Source organism: Octopus sinensis, linkage group LG25, assembly GCF_006345805.1.
Source record: "Octopus sinensis linkage group LG25, ASM634580v1, whole genome shotgun sequence".
NCBI lineage: Eukaryota > Metazoa > Mollusca > Cephalopoda > Octopoda > Octopodidae > Octopus > Octopus sinensis.
The window spans coordinates 12,995,140-13,014,984 of NC_043021.1; the positions used below are offsets into that span (position 1 = coordinate 12,995,140).

Below are 19,845 nucleotides of genomic sequence, written 5' to 3' on the forward strand. Positions count from 1 at the left end.
ATCTCTGGCTAATCATTGAGAGGATATAGGTGTTTCTTTTCAAATAACTGAGTATTATCTCATAGCATTAAGATTTCAATGATGTGATCGTGTATTTTCAGAACGATATTGTAGAACAGGTATAAGAGGTTGGATCTGATCAGTTTGAACATAAAACAGGTTGTATACTTGGGCTGGTTTAAATTCTAAAGGGTTAAACCAGCCATATGTAGCCCAAGTATTCTACCAGTCATATGTTCAAACTGGCCAGATTTGCCTCTTCACATCTACTCTACAATGTTAGTTTAAAAATAACATCAAATTGTAGTTGTGAGCCCCGTGCCAGTAGCACGTAAAAAGCACCATCCGAACGTGGCTGATGCCAGTGCCGCCTTGATTGGCTTCTGTGCCGGTGGCACATAAGCATTCTCCGATAATGGTTGATGCCAGCTTGCTCTGGCCCCTTGTGCTGGGGGGCACTTAAAAAGCACCCGCTACACTCTCGAAGTGGTTGGCGTTAGGAAGGGCATCAAGCTGTAGAAACGCTGCCAGATCAGATTGGGGCCTGGTGCAGCCTTTTAGCTCCCCAGACCCCAGTCGAACCGTCCAACCATGCCAGCAATGGAAAATGGACGTTAAATGATGATGATTATTGAAATCTCAAAGCTGTGAGATAATCCATGATTAATTCAAATCAAGGAGTAAATACTATTTGATGGAGCAATCTGAATGCTAAAGGGGGCTAAAAATAATTACCTAAATCATACTTCACACACACGTATTCATTCATCTGTTCATGCCCCGCATATATAAATACACACACACACACATTAGCTATTTAGTGTATTGTTGAAGTCAAAACAAGACCAAATTTAGAAAAAAGGTAATTTTTATTGTAAAAGATATATTTAAAAAAACTGTATAAAAGTTGAAGTCATTGAGGGGCATCTATCACAAGTTCAGCATCATCGTCGACATCACCCAACAATCCTGAGGCGTCCTGGGCTGTTTCACTGCCAGAAGAAAATGGAAAGAGAAACACATTTATTTTTGTAGAGAGAATTAGAAATGAAGGAATTATAAATTTATACTCAGTCTTTACCCATTGCTATGCTGTGGGTAAAAAAAAAATTGTTAATCATGCACACATTTGCAGGCATGGCTGTGTGGTAAGAAGCTTGCTTCCCAACCACATGGTTCTGAGTTCAGTCCCACCGTGTGGCACCTTGGGCTGACCAAAGCTTTGTGAGTGGATTTGGTAGGTGCAAACTGAAAGAAACTCATTGTGTGTGTGTATATAAATATATATATATATATATTATAGGTGTAGGAGTGGCTGTGTGGTAAGCTTGTTTACGGACCACATGGTTCCGGGTTCAGTACCACAGTGTAGCACCTTGGGCCAGTGTCTTCTACTATAGCCTCGGGCCAACCAAAGCCTTGTGAGTGGATTTGGTGGATGAAAACTGAAAGAAGCCTGTCATGTATATATGTATGAGTGTGTATATGTTTGTGTTTGTTCCCCAACATTGCTTAACAACCGATGGTGGTGTGTTTACGTCCCCGTAACTTAGTGGTTTGGCAAAAGTGACCGATAGAATAAGTACTAGGCTTACAAAGAATAAGTCCTGGGGTCGATTTGCTCGACTAAAGGCGGTGCTCCAGCATGGTTACAGTGAAATGACTGAAACAAGTAAAATAATAAAAGAGATATATGTGTGTGTGTATCTATGTGCCTGTCCCCGTCACTGCTTGAAAACAGGTGCTGGTATATTTAGTTCCTCGTAACTTAGTGTTTCAGCAAAAGATGCTGAGAGAACAAGTCCTAGGCTTAAAAAGTAAGTCCTGGTGGTGACTTTTTTTTTCAGCTAAAAATTCTAAGGTAGTCACAGCATGGCCACAGTCAACTGAAACAAGGAAAAGGATACTTTTAACAGTAAACTGTTGGTGAGAATACTCTACTTGCCTGTCTATCTCTCACCTGTATTTCTGTCAACAGTAACAACCAAAAACATAATTATATTGTTATATAATGAAAGACTTGTTTTTTTTTTTTAAAGCTGTGTTTTGACAGAATTGTACTTAAAATTCCCGCATTTTTCATTACAATGGTGACAACACTACCTATCTGTCTTTCTTTCAAATTTTTCTCCTCCCCTTCTCCCAGTAGATTTGATGGACAGACTGAAGGAAATTTGCTTCTCTTTAATAATATGGGATTTTGAAGAAGCATTTCTTTTCAACATATGCATTCTTTTCAATTGCATGAACTAAAAGTCGGAGGGGCAATGGGATAAACTACCAGCATCAACTTGCTATGAAAGCAGGTAGTAATTTTACCTTTGTATTTATTCTTAGTGCAAGTTTTGAAGAGCACAATTTTATTTTAACAGTTACTTTTCAAAGCTATAATGAAAGTGACAAAAGAGCATAGTCAGCATATTTTGCTTCATGAGTTCAAGAAAGGCAAAGGAAAGTGCGAGGAATATTAATGCAGTATATGGGGATCGGACAATAAGCATAAGCCAGTGTCAATAGAAATTCTCAGCCACTACCTACAGCCTAGAAGATGAGCCTTGTCCTGGAAGATTTGTAGAGCTCAATGAGGATGTCCTGCAAACCCAGGTGGAACAAATCCCATTGTAACTGTTGAGGAATTAGCAGAGAAGCTTGGATTTGGTTATTCAACCATTCATCAACACCTGCGTACCATCAGAAAAGTCAGCAAATTGGGTCAATGGGTTCTTCACAAACTTTCCGAGTCTAATCGTGTGCAGAGAGTAAATGTGTGCTCTTCTCTGCTGTCACGTTTCATGAATGAACCTATTTTGGACCGAATAGTGAATGGTGACAAGAAACAGGCTCTCTATAAAAATGTCAAGCGCCAAAGACAGTGGGTAGGGAAAGGAAAAACACTAGCACCCCAAGCTAAAGAAAGTCTTCACCCATATAAGGTATTGTTATCTGGTAGGATATGAAAGGTTTAGTCCACTTTGAACCTTCAAACCCAAACCAAATGATAACAAAGGAGATCTACTGCAAGCAGCTCAAGTCAGTGCTAGAAGAAAAACGACTGTCTTTGGTCTCAAGACGAAAGGTGTTCTTCCATCAGGATAATGCTTGACCACATACAGTGAGGATGACATTCCAAAGACTGGAGCAGTTTGAATGGGAAATGATGCCCCACCCACCATATTTGCTGAACATTGCCCCATCTGACTATCGCTTATTCTGCACTCTTCAAAATCATTCGGATGGAAAAAATATGAATTCTGTAGATGAGGTCAGAACAGTACTAGAGGAGTATTTTTCATCACAGATAAGTGAATTTTGGAAGCGGAGCCTTGCAAGTCTACCAGATAGATGGAAGAGCATTGTAGGAAATGAAGGAGAGTATATTTTAGATTAAAAAAGAACTTTATCTTAATTTTGAAATATAAAAGTATAAAAAAAACTGCATTATTTGTGATGACCCAATATTAAGCCAGTGGATCTCAACCATTTTTTGTCTATAGACCCCTTTGATTTCTATTTTATTTTGGCAGACACCATCACCACTCAAAGATCAAAAACTAATTTTATAGATCCTTCTTTCAAAGTTCGTATTTCGCTTTTTCACACATTGAATTGTGTAGGTTGAACTATGTAGAACGTTAGAGAAAGAAACCTAGCTGTTGTCTTTTTTGCAAGAAATACAACCAAAGTAACATTCTTTCATGGACTCTCAAAATACTACTGTGTGTCACCCAATTTCCAGACACCCAAAAATCTTACACGGACCTCAGTTAAGAACCACAACACTAAACAAACACAAGCATTGCTAGAAATAGGAGTCAAAAAACAGAAGCACTTTCTATTTACTGACAGGGGAGATAACCTACCCACTACAAGCGAGTGAGAAAAAAGAAAACGTGCTTCTGTGGCTAGAGTTCTTTGAGTTTTATTTCTAGCAAGGCCGGTGCTCCCTGCACCCTCCATCATTTTTTAGTGATGGTGAGTTATATATAAACTTACTTGCCATCTAATGTTAACTCCACCATAACAACTTAAGATGTTATCAATCTAGGTCGTCCCCAGGATGCCCCAAAACTGTTTCCACACGTTTTCCCCATTCATCTCGATCTTCCATAATGGTCCTCAGCTCCTGTGCCTCTTCCACACCAGAATCCTCCAGCGAGTTGTCGATATAAGTCGTCTTCCTCCTTCCTCTCCTGGTTCTTCCTTCCGTTGGTTGCCAGAGCACAAGCTTGTTAGCAATTTCATCGGTCTGATGCAGTGTCCAGCCGGCCTCATCCTTCTATGCTGCATCTTCAATGTTACTTTTGGTAGTCCCTGGTATAAGTGTCGGTATTTGTTGTATGACTCTTCCAGGAGACATTAAATACCATTCTAAGAATCCTCGTATAACAACCGTCCAACTGCTTCTTCAATGCTATAGTGAGCATCCATGTTTCAGCCCCATATAGAACAGACTCCACACCACTGTTACCAGAAACAACCTCACTTTCAATTTCCTTGCCAAAATTGAACTCCTTACCTTTCTCAATTTATGGCATGCGCTCCAGGCCAAAGCTTTCCTTGCTCTGATGTCTTTTTCAGTACTTTGTGTCCACGCACCAAAGTATTTAAAATTTTCAACTACCTTGAGCGACTTACTTTCACTTTCACAATGGGCTTCAAGAGTAGGTATATTAAACCAAACAGAAACATTCTACATGCTTATGCAAGAAATCATTATTTAACAACAAAACACAAAATCATTGAAATTTATCCCATCTTCTCCTTTTCACCAATGATAGAGTGGTCTTGTTCTAAAAGAACATCCATGTTTAAGTGGCAATAAATACAGTGATGTTTGATTGTCACTCACCTGTCAGGATCAGAGTTTTCATTGCTAAATATTTCCATTGGTAACTTGGCAGGTGCTTTCTCAATTCCGAAAGAATGCTGTCGAGACTCCAAATGTCTTTCTAGTTCTTCCCGGGTCATCTGGCCAGCGATTCTTTCAGGCTGTGGTTCAGGGGCTTTGGGTGTACCTGGACATAATCCAAAGATATAATGGTTCAGTAAGACACGGCACTGAAGACAGTTGATAGGTAAAAGAGAATCAATTAGATAAGTGGTTCCCAACCATTTTTTCGCCTATGGACCTCTTCGATTCCTATTTTACTCAGGTGGACCCTCATAACCATTCCACGTTTGAAAAAAATCCTATTGTATTTTTCATCATCATCAATATCATTTAGCATCCATTGACCATGCTGGCATGGGTTGGATGGTTTGACCAGGGCTGGAAGGCTGCACCAAAGCATAGTTTCTATGGCTAGATGCCCTTCCTAACACCAACCACTCTGTGAGTAATGCGGGCTTTTGGGTGCAATATACATGATACCAGTATCTGCTACAAATGTGATCTTACTTGGCTTGATGGGTCTTCTTCTCAAGCACAACATAATGCCAAAGATCTCGGAGGCCCAAAACTAAGTCCCAAGTTAGTTCTTACAGTGCTGAATCATGCACAAAAGCATTCCAACCATGGCCATTCTATCTATTGGTATATGTACATCTACATTGTCCAATGCCAACCTCCTTGGGACCACTCCTGCTTCACATTTTAAAATCTCACGTAAATTTATTCTCCAAATATCAGTTTAATATTGATGAAGTAATTTTTAAAAATTCTTGATTTTCAAAATTAATTGAAATAAAAACAATATATTTCAATAGAAATATGATGTCAAACTATACGATTTGAGGAACATTTAGCTGCAGTTTCTGGGAGGTCATATGACCTTGTAAAACAAAAGGAAAATAAACCAAAAGACTTACTTGATTTTGTGGTTGATTTTTTAATTGTGGTTTTGGTTTTCTTTTTATTTTCTGGTGTGACTAAGGGAGATGGCTGCCAAATGCAAGGATCAGGTGTGGAGGAATGGAAGAAAAAAAAGGAAAACAAAAACAACCCATGAATAATGCGAACTGCATGAATGTGCAGTAAGAATATTTAGCAATCAGACCACTCTATCTGATGTTGCGATTCACTAGAAATTACCTACATCAGTGAAAAGATCTGACCAACCAAGACTTTGCCTGGAACCGGCTCCAAAAACAACTTCATCTTTTGGTACTTATATATATATATAAATTATATATATATATATGATATAAATATATGCATATATACATACATATATGTATATACCTACATATATATGTATATATACATGCATATATGGGCACAGGACATCAAAAAAGACGTTGAACACAATGAGAAACGAAAACATAAAAACAAAAACATAGAAACGAACTTTTTTTTCGGACAACGGAAAAAACAAACAGAGAAACGAGACATACAACATAAAGAATATTCCCCTTCTACAGCTGTCCCTGTTTCAACTACTACACATTTCGAAGGCTATATGTATGTATATATATATATATACAAGGAGGTGCTACAAAGTTCCTGGCTCTGGGTAAAAGCAAATACAAGAGGATCGGTTAATTACAATTTTATTCAACATGCTTCCCTCTCGCATTTGCACACTTATTGCAGAAGTCCTTCAGATTTTTCTAAGCCTTGTAAAAGAACTCAGAAGGCTGGGCCTCCAACTAAGCCTTTCTTGATAGCCTTAAAGCCAGGAACCTTTTAGTACCCCCTTGTATACATGTATGTATGTGCGTGTGTGCATTATATATATATATATATATATATATATATATATATACATATACACACATATGTAACAAGAATATTTAGCAATCAGATCACTATATCTGATGACGTGATTCACAAGAATATTACCCATGTCATCGAAAAGATCTGACCAATGAAGACTTGGTCTGGAAGTGGCTCCAGGAATGATTTCATCTTTCGGTTCATTTCTTCCTGAGTCTAAACCTTCACCATATATTCACTGCACCTTAGTTACTCTGAAGAGACGAGACAGCAGACAGACAGTCAAGAGATGGTTGACAGCAGCTGACCCAAGCTGACAGCAGCTAAAGCAATGAATGGACGATGGACAGCAGCTTATCCAAGCTGACAATACAAAAACAATGAACAGACGGTGAACTAGAGACAGAAGACAGTAGCATCACCAGCAGCTAGCACAATGAATGAACAACAACAGGAACACAAGAACCAGCGAACATTTCGACTGCTGCTACATCCACATCAATCCGAGAACAACAATATTCAAACACACTCAATGGTTTATTGGGCACAGTAACGACACCATTTTACTTGGTTACAAGGAAAGAATAATTATTTTATTTATCAGAATTCTCAACTCTTTAGGCATAGGAGTGGCTGTGTGGTAAGTAGCTTGCTTACCAACCACAGGTTCAGTCCCACTGCATGGCACCTTGAGCAAGTTTCTTCTGCTATAGCCTCGGACCAACCAAAGCCTTGTTAGTGGTTTTGGTAGACGGAAACTGAAAGAAGCCCGTCGTATATATGTATGTATGTATATATGTGTCTGTGTTTGTCCCCCCAACATCGCTTGACAACCGATGGTGGTGTATTTACGTCCCCATAACTTAGCGGTTCAGCAAAAGTGACCGATAGAATAAGTACTAGGCTTACAAAGAATAAGTCTTGGGGTCAACTTGCTCGACTAAAGGTGTTGCTCCAGCATGGTTGCAATCAAATGAGTGAAACAAGTAAAAGAGTAAAGTTTAATGTACTAGCTCACTTCTGCTGTTTACAGCAGTGCTTGGAAGGAAGGTGAGTAGCATGTGATTGTTGCACTGACCATGACAGAGAAAGTTGAGCAGAGAATCTGCATCAAATTTTGTCAAAAGCATGGTGATACCTGCTCAGACGCTGACACAAAGTTTTCATCATTCTTGACACATTTGTGTCATTTGTGCAACTCAAACCCGAGTGTCTTTTTGGTCAGCTGAAAGCAGTCTTGGCACAAACTTGGCAGACATGCGACTCATTCCCAAATCTTCAGTGATAATGGACTGAACTGAACCATAACTAATCTACACATCATCTGATAACTTACAGATGGTGATTAAATGACTTTCCCCTCACAGCTGCATGCTCATCTGTGATGTTTTCCCCAGTTCTGCTGGTTGTGGGTCTTCCAGAATGTTTGTCAATATCGACATTTTTTCGGTAATCTTGGAAACGTCTGAACCACTCACACACTCTTCTCCATACATTTTCTGCAACTTTGCATAGGCTTCTAAGCAGGTATCACCATGACATCTTTCTCTGTCAAGGTCAATGTGACGATCCCACACTACACACCCTCCTTCCAAGCACTGATGTAAACAGCGGAAGTGAGCTAGAACATTAAAACCTAGTACACAGACACAACAGAGTTTAAGGTCAATCCATGCCAAGTGGCTTCACTCTGCATGCTTTAGCTTCGTTACTATGGCAACAGACCGGATACTTATTGATCAGACCTAATATATACATATAAGACAAACAAGCATTTTCCTTCACATATAATAAACATATACATCAGACTCTACACACTTCTACCACAATGGTACAGTGACCATTTTCACGTATTTTGAATCAGAAAACAAACAAAAACAATCATCATATATCATTGTCATTTAACGTCCATCTTTCCTGCTGGCATGGGTTAGATGGTTCAACAGGAACTGATGTACCAGAAGACTGTGTCGTGTTTCAATAACTGCTTGGCATGATTTCTAAAGCCAACCATTTTACAGAATGTACTGGATGCTTTTTCATGGTATAGTACTGGCACCAGTAAGGTGAAGAAGTCACTATATAACTTGTACGACTAAAGGTCCTCCTTAAACTGAATGGAAGCGTAAAAGAGGAGGCAGTTTTATGGAAGGGGCTGAGAAACTGAAGAACGACAGAGGTTGCCAAGAACAGGTTTTTTGCAGAGGTACATGGCTACCTTGGATTATATAAAAGTAGGTTGGAATAATTAGAGTGAAGCTGATAAGAGAGAAAATGAAGAGATATGAGAGCATAACTTAAAGGAACAAGAAGGCGAATAGGAGAGAGAGTGTGGACAGAAGATGAAAGAGAAGGATGGACAGGTAGGGGATGCAAGAGTGCATGTGGAGAGTGAGAGATGGTCAGAGAAGGGAGTGAGGGCGTGGATGAATGTAGTGAACAGTGAATTAGAGTGGAAGGGTGAACAGTGATAAACACGAGTTGGAGTGTGATGAGTTGGGTGTTGGAAGAAACCAGCAAAACTCCTTGTAACATCAAAGATGAACTGAAGACAAAGATTATGGCAGCATTCACCAACTTAAACAAGGAGACTGCCCAGAAGAGTTGCAGAAGATTCTGAAGTCGTCTGGATAACTTAGTTATCATTCAGCTAGTGTTAGGAACATAAATTGTGACTAAGGTTCGGTGGAAGATTTTAATTAAAAACTTATGAAAACAAGACATTTGTACTCAGAGCCAGGGCTGGTTTCAACCAGGTTAGTAACGAAAGAGTTAACGATCACATTATTGAAATCTCAAAGCTACAAGATAATGCATGATTAATTCGACTGGCTTCCGTGCCGGTGGCACGTAAAATACACCAATCCGACCGTGGCCGTTGCCAGCCTCGCCTGGCACCTGTGCAGGTGGCACGTAAAAAGCACCCACTACACTCATGGAGTGGTTGGCGTTAGGAAGGGCATCCAGCTGTAGAAACATTGCCAGATAAGACTGGAGCCTGGTGCAGCCTTCTGGCTTCCCAGATCCCCGGTCGAACCGTCCAACCCATTCTAGCATGGAGAACGGACGTTAAATGATGATGATGAATGTGAATGAAGAAAAGCATTATATTTGACAGAGTAATCTGAATGCTAAGGAGTTACACTGGCCATATTACAGCCAAAATATTCTACCTGATTTATGATCAAACAGGCCAGATCCAGCCTCTTACACCTACCCTACAATGTTATTCTAAAAATAAACAATCACATTATAGAAATCTCAAGGCTACGAGATAATGCATGATTAATTCCAAACAATGTGAATAAATAAGCATTGCTTTTGACAGAGAAATCTGAATGCTAAAGGGCGAAAGTGAGAATAAGCATAAAAAGAGATAGGCTTTGTTTTTTGCCTGTTTGTTATACGCATTGATAGAACCCTTACTTGCTGTTTAAGGGTTACAGGGACCAAGTGTGAGAAGTATGAGTGTGTGTTGCATAGAAAGACTGGCAAAGAATGCAGTGGAATTAGAATGACTGGAGAAAGAGATGGAGTTGAGTAAGATCTGTTGGTGGTGCCATACTAATAGGAACACAACAAGAATTCCTGAAATTGGGTGAATTTAGAAAGCAGTGGTGGATGGCTTCATGAAAATCATGAATCAGCATTGCCTGTAGACACACATAATGTGAATGGAGGGCATGGAATTATTGCAAAAATACTATGAATTGGGTGGAGGTAATTATGTGCTGTAATGGGATTGGCCAAAGAAGATTTACAAAGAATCAGTCAGGACAGATATGAGAATGTAGGACCTCACAAACGAGATGGAAATGATGTGAGAGGATGAGAACTTGCAGAAGATTGTGGTATTGCAGACTTGTGCAACTGATACTTGTAGGGGAAGAAAAACAGATGTTAAAATGACAATGATGATGATGACGATAATGATGATACAACATTTAATTGGGTGATGAAAATGAAGGTGATGATTATGATGCGACAGACGAGAAAGTTGGTACTTGCCAGAACAGGGTTTTGTGACAGCAAGTTTGTAAAGGAAGGGTTCACAAACAGTGTTGATGTGTCTGTCCCTAACAAATTCGATGATGATGGTGGAGATGTGACCACAGGTGCTGCACTGGAGCCAACACTACTGCTGCTGCTGCTAATGGTCTTTTTCCTGAAATTGAACAGAGCAAGTAATGATTTCTTAGCTAGAGCATGAAATCAAGTAAGGTTACACGTTTCGCTTCCAGCGCCAACTGCAGGAGAGGAACTCAGGAAACAGATTGTGAAAACGGGTGCTGGAAAGTTCCTGGCTTTGGGTAAAAGAAAATACAAGAGGATCAGTTAATTATGATTTTATTCGACACATTCCCCTCTCACATTCACACACTTATTGCAGCAGTCTTTCATTTTTTTCTAAACCCTGTAAAGAACTTGGAAGGTTGACCCTCCAACCAGGCCTTTTGCAATACTCTTAAAGCCAGGAACTTTAGCAACCCCTAGTATAGTATATATACTATTTCCTACAACCAGGTTGATCTAATCCTTGTAAGTGAAAATGGGCAGATGGAAACTATAAAGAAGCTCTTCAGATGGACTGTAAGATCTAATCTGTCCTGCCTTTCAACACTACTGCTTGGAATCGCAAGATGGATTCTTCAAGCTGAACCAAACCAGTAGGAAACCAAGAACAACATGGTTGGATAACATCCATAATCTCAGTTGGTCATGCTTGGTAATCCAGATGGAAAGTCTGACAGGACCCTATTGAGGACCATGACCTTCCCAGCAATAGCATATGGAGAAGACAAATGAATATCTGGCCTTTGGTCACTTTTGGTACAAGAATCTGAACTTTTAAGCTAGTCTTTGGTCTGGAGATAGCCAATTTGCCATACAAATGGACAGCTCCCAAATACAACAACAACCCATGAATAACGCTTTTGTTCTTTTTTTTTTCATTTTCCTGTAACCACATTTGGATGAGGTACCCGCAAATAGGCTTTATACCCTACAGTTTCTCCTCAAAGTAGGAAAAAAAAACTGAAAATTTAATTGAAATGAATTGAAAAAAATAGGTGCCGGCTTGGTTGTGTGGTAAGAAGCTTGCTTGCTAACCACATGGTCCCGGGTTATAGCCTTCGGTTGACCAAAGCCTTGTGAGTAGATTTGGGAGATGGAAACTGAAAGAAGCCAATCATATATGTGCACGTGTGTGCGCATGTGTATGAATCTTTGTGCCCCACCTCCACTGCTTTACAATTGGTGTTGGTGGGTTTAAGTCACAGTAACTTAGTGGTTTGGCAAAAGAAAGTGACAGAATGAGTTCTAGGCTTAAAAATAAAAAAGAGTCCTGGAGTCGATTCTTTCGACTAAAACCCTCCACAGGGGGCGCTCCAGCATGGCCTCAGTCAACTGACTGAAACAAGTAAAAGACTAAATCACAGAGATGTACCCATCAGACCCTCAACTGTATGTTGAAGCTAAAACAAGTACAGCAGGGACATGTGTTAACCATTGAAAAGCACACAAGTACTGTTTCAACCAGTGGTCCTCAACCAAGGTCCACGCAAAGAAAATAGTAAATTGGGGACCCACCATAGTATTTTAAGGGTCCATAGAATAATTTTGCTTTAGATGGTATTCTGCAGTACTTGAGAAGACACGTCAAGCTAAGTAGAATCGGAGCCATCCATCTGTACATATAAGCATGTCCGTTATGGCAATGTCCCCACTCCCTCTCCCTGCTGAGAAATCTTTTTCTTGCAGGTGTCAGTGTCACGTGTAATGCACCTGTGCTTTAGATGGCGATCTGCAGTACTTGAGAAGACACGTCAAGCTAAGTAAAATTAGGGCCATCCATACATGTCAGCAAGTCTTTCGTAGCAATGTCCCCACTCCCGCTCCCAGCGGAGAAGTCTTTTTCTTGCAGGTGTCAGTGCCGGTGTCGCATGTAATGCACTTGTGCTGGTGCTATGTAAATGCACCAGAGCCAGTGACATGTCAGAAGCACCCAGTATACCCTGTAAAATGGTTGGCGTCCAGCCATAGAAACCATGTCAAAACAGACAAGTAGAGCTTGGGCAGCTCTCCAGCTGCCGAGCTCCTGTCTAATTGTCCGACCCATACCAGCATGGAATATGGACGTTAAACAATGATGATGATGATGATGTACAAGGAGGTACCAAAAAGGAACTGGAAATGTTCTCTGAGGGACAAGCCTATTGTAGTTCAGGCCTCTGCCACTAGAAGCCACTTGATGTGACCCTCAAGCATCAGCCTGCCGACCGGCAGTACGACCCGTGTCTTGGGTCGTACTGCCACATGGTGCGTCTTTGCTTTGCAGTGTTTCTCCCTTGTTTGTTGATCTTTGCAATGGCTGAAATGAAGAAACAGTATGCTTCTGTGAAATTCTGTTTTCTGCTGAGGAAAACAGTGGCCGAAACAGCTGTCATGCTTTAAACAGCTTACAAGGAAGCTACCATGAGCAAAACACAAGTTCATGTGTGGTTTTCACGCTTTAGCAATGGTCACTTGTCTCTTGATGACGAACCTCACGCAGAGTGATTGTCAACCTCCCAAATGAATGAAAAAATTATGAAAATTTATAAACTGATCTTGTAGGACCATTGCCAAACAATTGATGACCTTGCTGATATAACCTGTGTGTCCTGGAGCTCCTGCCAAAGAATTTTGAGTGAAGAATTGTGAATGAAGAGGGTTGCAGCAACATTTGTGCTTGCTTGGTTATGGAAGATCAAAAGCAGTCACGACTGAATGCGTTTTGTGAACTGAAAAAAAAAACAGTTGAAAGTTGATTCACACCCATTTTGTCCCTCTCAATATAAAAAGTCCTTAGAGGAAAATGTTTTGCGAATGTGGAAGAGGTGAAAACAAAATTGACAGAGGCCTTAAAAGGCATCACTTTGCAAGAGTTCCAGGACTGCTTTGAACAGTGGAAAACGCATCTGGACCGATAAATTGCTTCAAATCGAGAATACTCTGAATGTTATATACATGTAAACATGGAAAACTAAGTGAATAAAATAATATTGCAAAATTTCTGGTTTCTTTTGAGTACCCCTTTGTATTTATGGCAAAAAAAAAACAGCTAAATTTCTTTCTTTAACGTTTTATATCCAAAATAGTAATTCTGAAAGACTTATCAATAAATTTTAATTTTTAAACACCGGATAACTATGGGTAGTTCACCAGAATAAAACAGCAATCAAAGGGGTCCATAGACAAAAAGATGGTTGAGAACTCCTGCTTTAAACATTTATCACTTGGTGCCAAAATTTCGTTGCAACAGTTGTGAGTTGTCACTGACGCGATTTCACTGAATCTCACTGCATGCATGTCTTTTGAGATGAAGTGAAACCACATCTGCAACCAGATTGCAGTATTTGAAGAACAAAAATTACCAACACCAAATAATAGATATCAAAGTGAAGTCAACAGTGTTTGTGCGGTTTCCAACGACTAATACAAGAGCTTCCCACACTCGAATAGAAGAAAGAATTTCATTTACTTTTTCGTCACAATGCTTTCTCTGTTTATTTCTATGTCGCTCTCACTCGATGCTGTCGCGTCGGAGTCGCCCGATGAGTCGTTGATATTTTCATATGATAATAGACGATCCAACAGGAAACTGAAACAAACAAACATCAACATTGCAAACCTTGACGAAATGATCAACATTCAGCATTATAAGCAGAAAGACAATCAAAGGCACAAATGTGTGTCCATATATGTATACATACATACATACATATATCCAACCCATGCCAGCATGGAAAACGGACATTAAATGATGATGATGATATATAAATATATATATATATATATATATATATATATTTGGCGTTAGGAAGGGCATCCAGCTGTAGAAACACTGCCAGATCTGACTGGCCTGGTGCAGCCTTCGGGCTCCCCAGACCCCAGTTGAACCGTCCAACCCATGCTAGCATGGAAAGCGGACGTTAAACGATGATGATATATATATATATATGTGTGTGTGTATGTATGTATTTTTAGTTTAGTATACTTAAATTATTATACATTTTCTATAAATCTTCTCTATTGATGTAAATAAGGCATTTATTTTTTTATCATGTTTTTAGTGATTATGTTATTTTATTCCTTTTCTATGGTGTTCTGCCCGACCTGATTATTCTAACCCATAAGAAAGTCATTCACAGTGTTTTCTCGTGGAGAAAATTTCTCAGTGTAGACAAATGGTGTAAATACACCAGAATCAGCTTGCAGCATTACATTCCCTGAGTGTGAGATGCAAGCATTTTGGAGTGGTTATCTGCTCTTCAGTCACAGAAACCCAGACAGGGTGTGCTTCTGATAAACATTACAGTACAGAGCCATGCATATACATTTATAACATAAGTTTCAAAATAAAATGTGAACAAGATGATTACTTTTTGTCCCTGGAAACTTTCAGAAGTTTTCTTTGGGCCCTTCGCAATTCTTCAAGGAAACATTCTTGTTCCTGTTGATAGAAAATGATAAGTGAAGATCAGATTTTATGCAATTAGTTTACACACACAAACATTATGTCTTACACACATTCTCCTTCCAAGTGTCTTCCTGTCAGTTTCACCAAGCCTGTAACAACAAGAGCTCCCCTAACTCTTGTCAATTAATGCAAGTGTACCCCAACCAGATGTAGCAATATCCAATTAGATAAGTGGTTCTAAACTGGGGTCCATATGACCCTTGAAGGTCCACAGATTTTATCATTAAAATTTAAGCCTTTAGCATTCAGATTACAGTCAGATGTAATTCTTATTGATTCACATTCTTTTGAATTAACCATGCATTATCTCGTGGCCCTGAGATTTCAAAAATGTGATTGTTTATTCTTAGAATGATATTGTAAGGAAGGGTTAAGAGGCCTGATCTGGCTGGTTTAAACATAAAACAAAAAAAAAATATTCAGGCTGGATATGGCTGGTTCAAATACTAAAGGGTTAATGTACAATAAACCAGTTACACTTCTACAACACAGTTCCAATTAATATCTAATTTTAAAAATACAGTATGAATTTTTTAAAACATCAAATGTTATGAGGGTCCACCCAGGTAAAATAGTTATCAAAGGGGTCAACTGATGAAAAAGGGTTGAGAACCACTGAGATAGACGGACAGGGCCAGCAAGAGCAAAGTAGTTTTGTCCTCGATACAGCAGTGGGTTCAGTCCCACTGTGTGGCACCTCAGGCAAGTATCTTCTACTATAGCCTTGGGCTAACCAGAGCCTTGAATAGATTTGGTAAATGGAAACTGAACAAAGCCCGATGTAATGTGTGTGTGTGTATCTTGGTGTCTGCACCCCAGCATCACTTGACAAATGGTGTTAGTGTGTTTATGTCACCGTAACTTAGCAGTTTGGCAAAAAAGACTGATAGAATAAGTACCAGGTTTTTAAAAAAATAACTACTGGGGTTGATTCATTCGACTGTAAACATTTTTTTCAAGGCAGTGCCCCAGGATAGCCACAGTCTAATGACTGAACCAAATAAAAGGTAAAAGATGACAAAAAAAAAAACAAACAACACCTAAAAAAAACTCCAACCCCTTCACTACCTGGAACTAGAAATTGTTGATCAAAAACATACAAAAGTGAAGAAATCTCAAAACCATAATAATAAGTGAAACACTTACGTAAACCAAGAACTTTAACTTGCTTTTCAAATTCTTGTATTTTCGTTTGTAATCAACCTGGTGATCAATTGCATTATCTGTAAAAAATGAGAAGCGTTCATCTTTAACTCTTTAGCATGTAAAATGGCCATATTCCATCAAAATAACTTACCTGTTTTATCCTCAAACTGGCCAGATCCAGTCTCCCACACGTATCCTACAATATTAATCTTTTATTCTTTTACACGTTTCAGCCCTACAGCTGTGGCTATGCTGGGGCACTCCCAGTGAAAAAAAAAAATCAAAAGCTTCCCATGAGATTTGAACCCACATCTCTTGTAGACATGTCAGATGTTCTATCATTCTGTAAGTAATATTACCCCACCACCATCAAGTAATATTCTAAAAAATAAACAATCTTTGCAATCTCAAAGCTACAAGGTAATGCATCATGATCATCATTTAACGTCCGCTGTGCATGCTGGTGTGGGTTGGATGATTTCACTAGGGCTGAGGGGCTGCACCAGACACCAGTCTGATTTGGCATGGTTTCTAGAACTGGATGGCCTTCCTTACGCCAAACACTCCAAGAGTATAATGGGTGCTTTTACATGTCAGTTGCATGACACCAGTACAATTTCACTTGGCTTGATGGGTCTTCTTCCCAAGCATGCCAAATTCTTTTCTACTCAAGGCACAAGGCCTGAAAATTTTGGGGGAGGGGACCAGTCAATTAGTTTGACCCCAGTACACAACTGGTATTTAGCTTATCAACCCCCGAAAAGATGAAAGGCAAAATCAACCTCGGCGTGTGTGTGTGTTCTGTTTAATTTGGAAAATAATCAAGAATTTTATGGAATTTTCTACAATAACTCACTCAATATTTAGGATAGAAATTGTTTGCAACATAGCAAAAGATAGATAAAATGTTATGATGGAAAGGGGTTTAATTTTAGAAACGAAATTTTAAGCTGGACAGTTTTGTGTCATAGAAACCAGCCAGAGATCACTCTACCTGCTAGAAATCACATCTAAATAGCTTTCAAATCAAACCCTATCTTAAAACAAGGCAGAACACATTGACTGTAGTCCTTGACACTTGTTAAAACATGGGATGGTCATAACTGGAATGGTTTTGATCATAGGTCTGTTCAATCAGGGTACACCCTGGGTTCAACAACTGTAGGTTGCAGTAACACAGGTCCTCCTCCTCCCCCTCATCATCGTTTAACGTCCGCTTTCCATGCTAGCATGGGTTGGATGATACAGTTGTTTTTATTTATTTATTTTTTCATAGATCAAAAGACTGGGTGCATCTAATACATGGTATTATTTAGGGTGGATATAAGGTGGCAATCTGGCAGAATTGATAGTATGCCAGACAAAATGCCTTGCAATATTTCCCCCGTCTTTACGTTCCATCGTAGTTGACTTTGTCTTTTCTCCTTTCAGGCTCATTGAAATAAGTACCAGTCAAACACTGGGGTTCATCAGGTCATGGATCATTTGGTGCAGGGCCACACAGAATAAATTTTAAAATCATATTTGTGTGTATGTGTGTATACTCAACAAGCAGGAATGTGAACACCTAATTGTATATCTTTAGCCAACTCTGATGAGATTCAACTTCTAAATGGTTTTAATTATGGTAATTAATTTATAAAGGTCTGGAATCGAAACAGCTGTAAGATATGATGTCTAATTTTTAAATTAATAAATAATTATTATCTCTATTTTCTTATCTTCTTAAAATGTGTCCCCTCTCCCACTCAACATCAAGCTGCGTTTTACATACACAAGGAAAGGGTTTAGGGACTCATGCATTGTTCGCTTTCCAGACATTTGTACACTACTGCATGTGCTTTATATGCACTGTCTGACAAGTTGTGGTGCACCTGAGCACTGTATACAATAATTTCATTATTATTATTATTTTTAATTGAAGGTTCATGAGACGGGTTTGCTAAAACTGGGGTGCGTCTTGTAAGTCGCTAATTATTTGATTTTGTTTTTATTGCTGGACTTCTTCCAATGATGTCTGTTGGTTCGAAATAAAGAATATTGATTTCTAAACTGTGATTCAAGGGCATAAATTGTAGATGATGCGAGAGAATATACTATTTGACAGGGGCTTAACTTTTATCGAATCCGTTACGATGAAAAGCTAGGTCAAATATTGGCAGGGTTAAAACGCAGACTCAGAACCGAACTAAAATAATCGCAACACACTTTTACTTACCGCTCTACCGATTTTGGAAATTCACAACCCTTTATAAGGGACATATTAACAGCTTTCTTTTTGCACACGAAGAATCCCACCACCATCACCAGCATTACCGAACAGAAAATAGAAAGCAGAATCGGGTATGCCTCGCTGCAAGGGATATTATTAGCAACGTATGTAGCTTGAAATCTAATTGCAAGCACATTTCGTCGAGATACATGGGTGATTTGGTTAAACTATAAATAAATCTAGTATATTATGAAGTTTACTGAACCCGGAGATAAGATTTAAAAGTCGAAATCAGCGGGATTCGAATTTAGGGCAGAGGCACATTAAACGTCGGGTACCAGAAAATAACGAATAAAGCTCATTACTATTATCATGGGTTATCTTGTCGGGGTAGGATTTGATCTTGTGCGCGCGCGTGTATGTGTATATATATATATATACACTGGCATTCCGTTTATTGGTAGGGAAAAAATAAAGAGACCAATTTGGCACTGGTGAGGGCTGAACTTAGAAGAATGAAACAGTGTTATATAAGGGGTAAAGAAAAAAAAAAGATAAGTCACGTTCCTTAGCGAGTGCACGATCACTATTGTCAATAACGGCAAATGTCAAGAGAGTCAAAAGCAGTCAATAATGCAGAGAATAAGAAATGAAGAAACAAATGCATTATATACCTGTGTTTGTCACTGTTGCCGCACTGGAAGCGGAAACAGGCATCATTATTGGTTGAAAAGTGAACTTTTTAACAATCTAAATGTGATAACAGAAAAATCAACCAAAAATGCAAACAGAGCGGTTGCGAACTACGTCACGGCAACATTACAGTTAACTTCCGTTTCCGACAGTAGGCACCGCTGAAACTAATTTGATTAAAACGTCATCAGTTTGTGTCTTTCTTTTTAGCCACTACCTGGAATGTAAGTAAAATGGTTGTTATATATGTCTCCTTATAAATCCACTTTAATCGTGGCTTTTAGCCTTAAATTTATTTTCATCATCAAGAGAAAAGTAACATGAAAGATGTTTATTTCCGTTTCTATGCTTTATTATTTAGATTACTCATGCAAAATTGATATTATTACATGTTTTTCTCCTCTAACTCAAATTTTCATAAATGGCGATAGATTCATTTGTTAGAAGCACATGAGTTTTTTTTTTTTTCAAGAATCGTGTCTACATTCATTTACTATTTAGTAACTTTGTTCTTTGGAACATAACACTTTCCACATAATTCCCATGTAATGAACCTATTTCCACATGGGTTACATTCACGTGTATGTGTGTCTGTCCTCGTTAAATATATTTTCTCCC

The 19,845-nt window shown here is 39.0% G+C and overlaps 1 protein-coding gene across 1 annotated transcript; it reads right to left on the reverse strand.

Annotated features, from left to right (window-relative positions):
* Window positions 1-850: 850 nt before the first annotated feature.
* Window positions 851-19,365, reverse strand: LOC115224334 (INO80 complex subunit E). The gene is made up of 8 exons (XM_029795204.2): window positions 19,209-19,365; window positions 16,323-16,399; window positions 15,079-15,149; window positions 14,178-14,297; window positions 10,664-10,820; window positions 5,809-5,881; window positions 4,850-5,015; window positions 851-992 (listed from the first exon to the last, which is right to left on the reverse strand). The coding sequence occupies exons 1-8, from the start codon at window positions 19,252-19,254 to the stop codon at window positions 914-916; spliced, it is 789 nt and encodes a 262-aa protein (XP_029651064.1). The 5' UTR covers window positions 19,255-19,365; the 3' UTR covers window positions 851-913.
* Window positions 19,366-19,845: the final 480 nt, after the last annotated feature.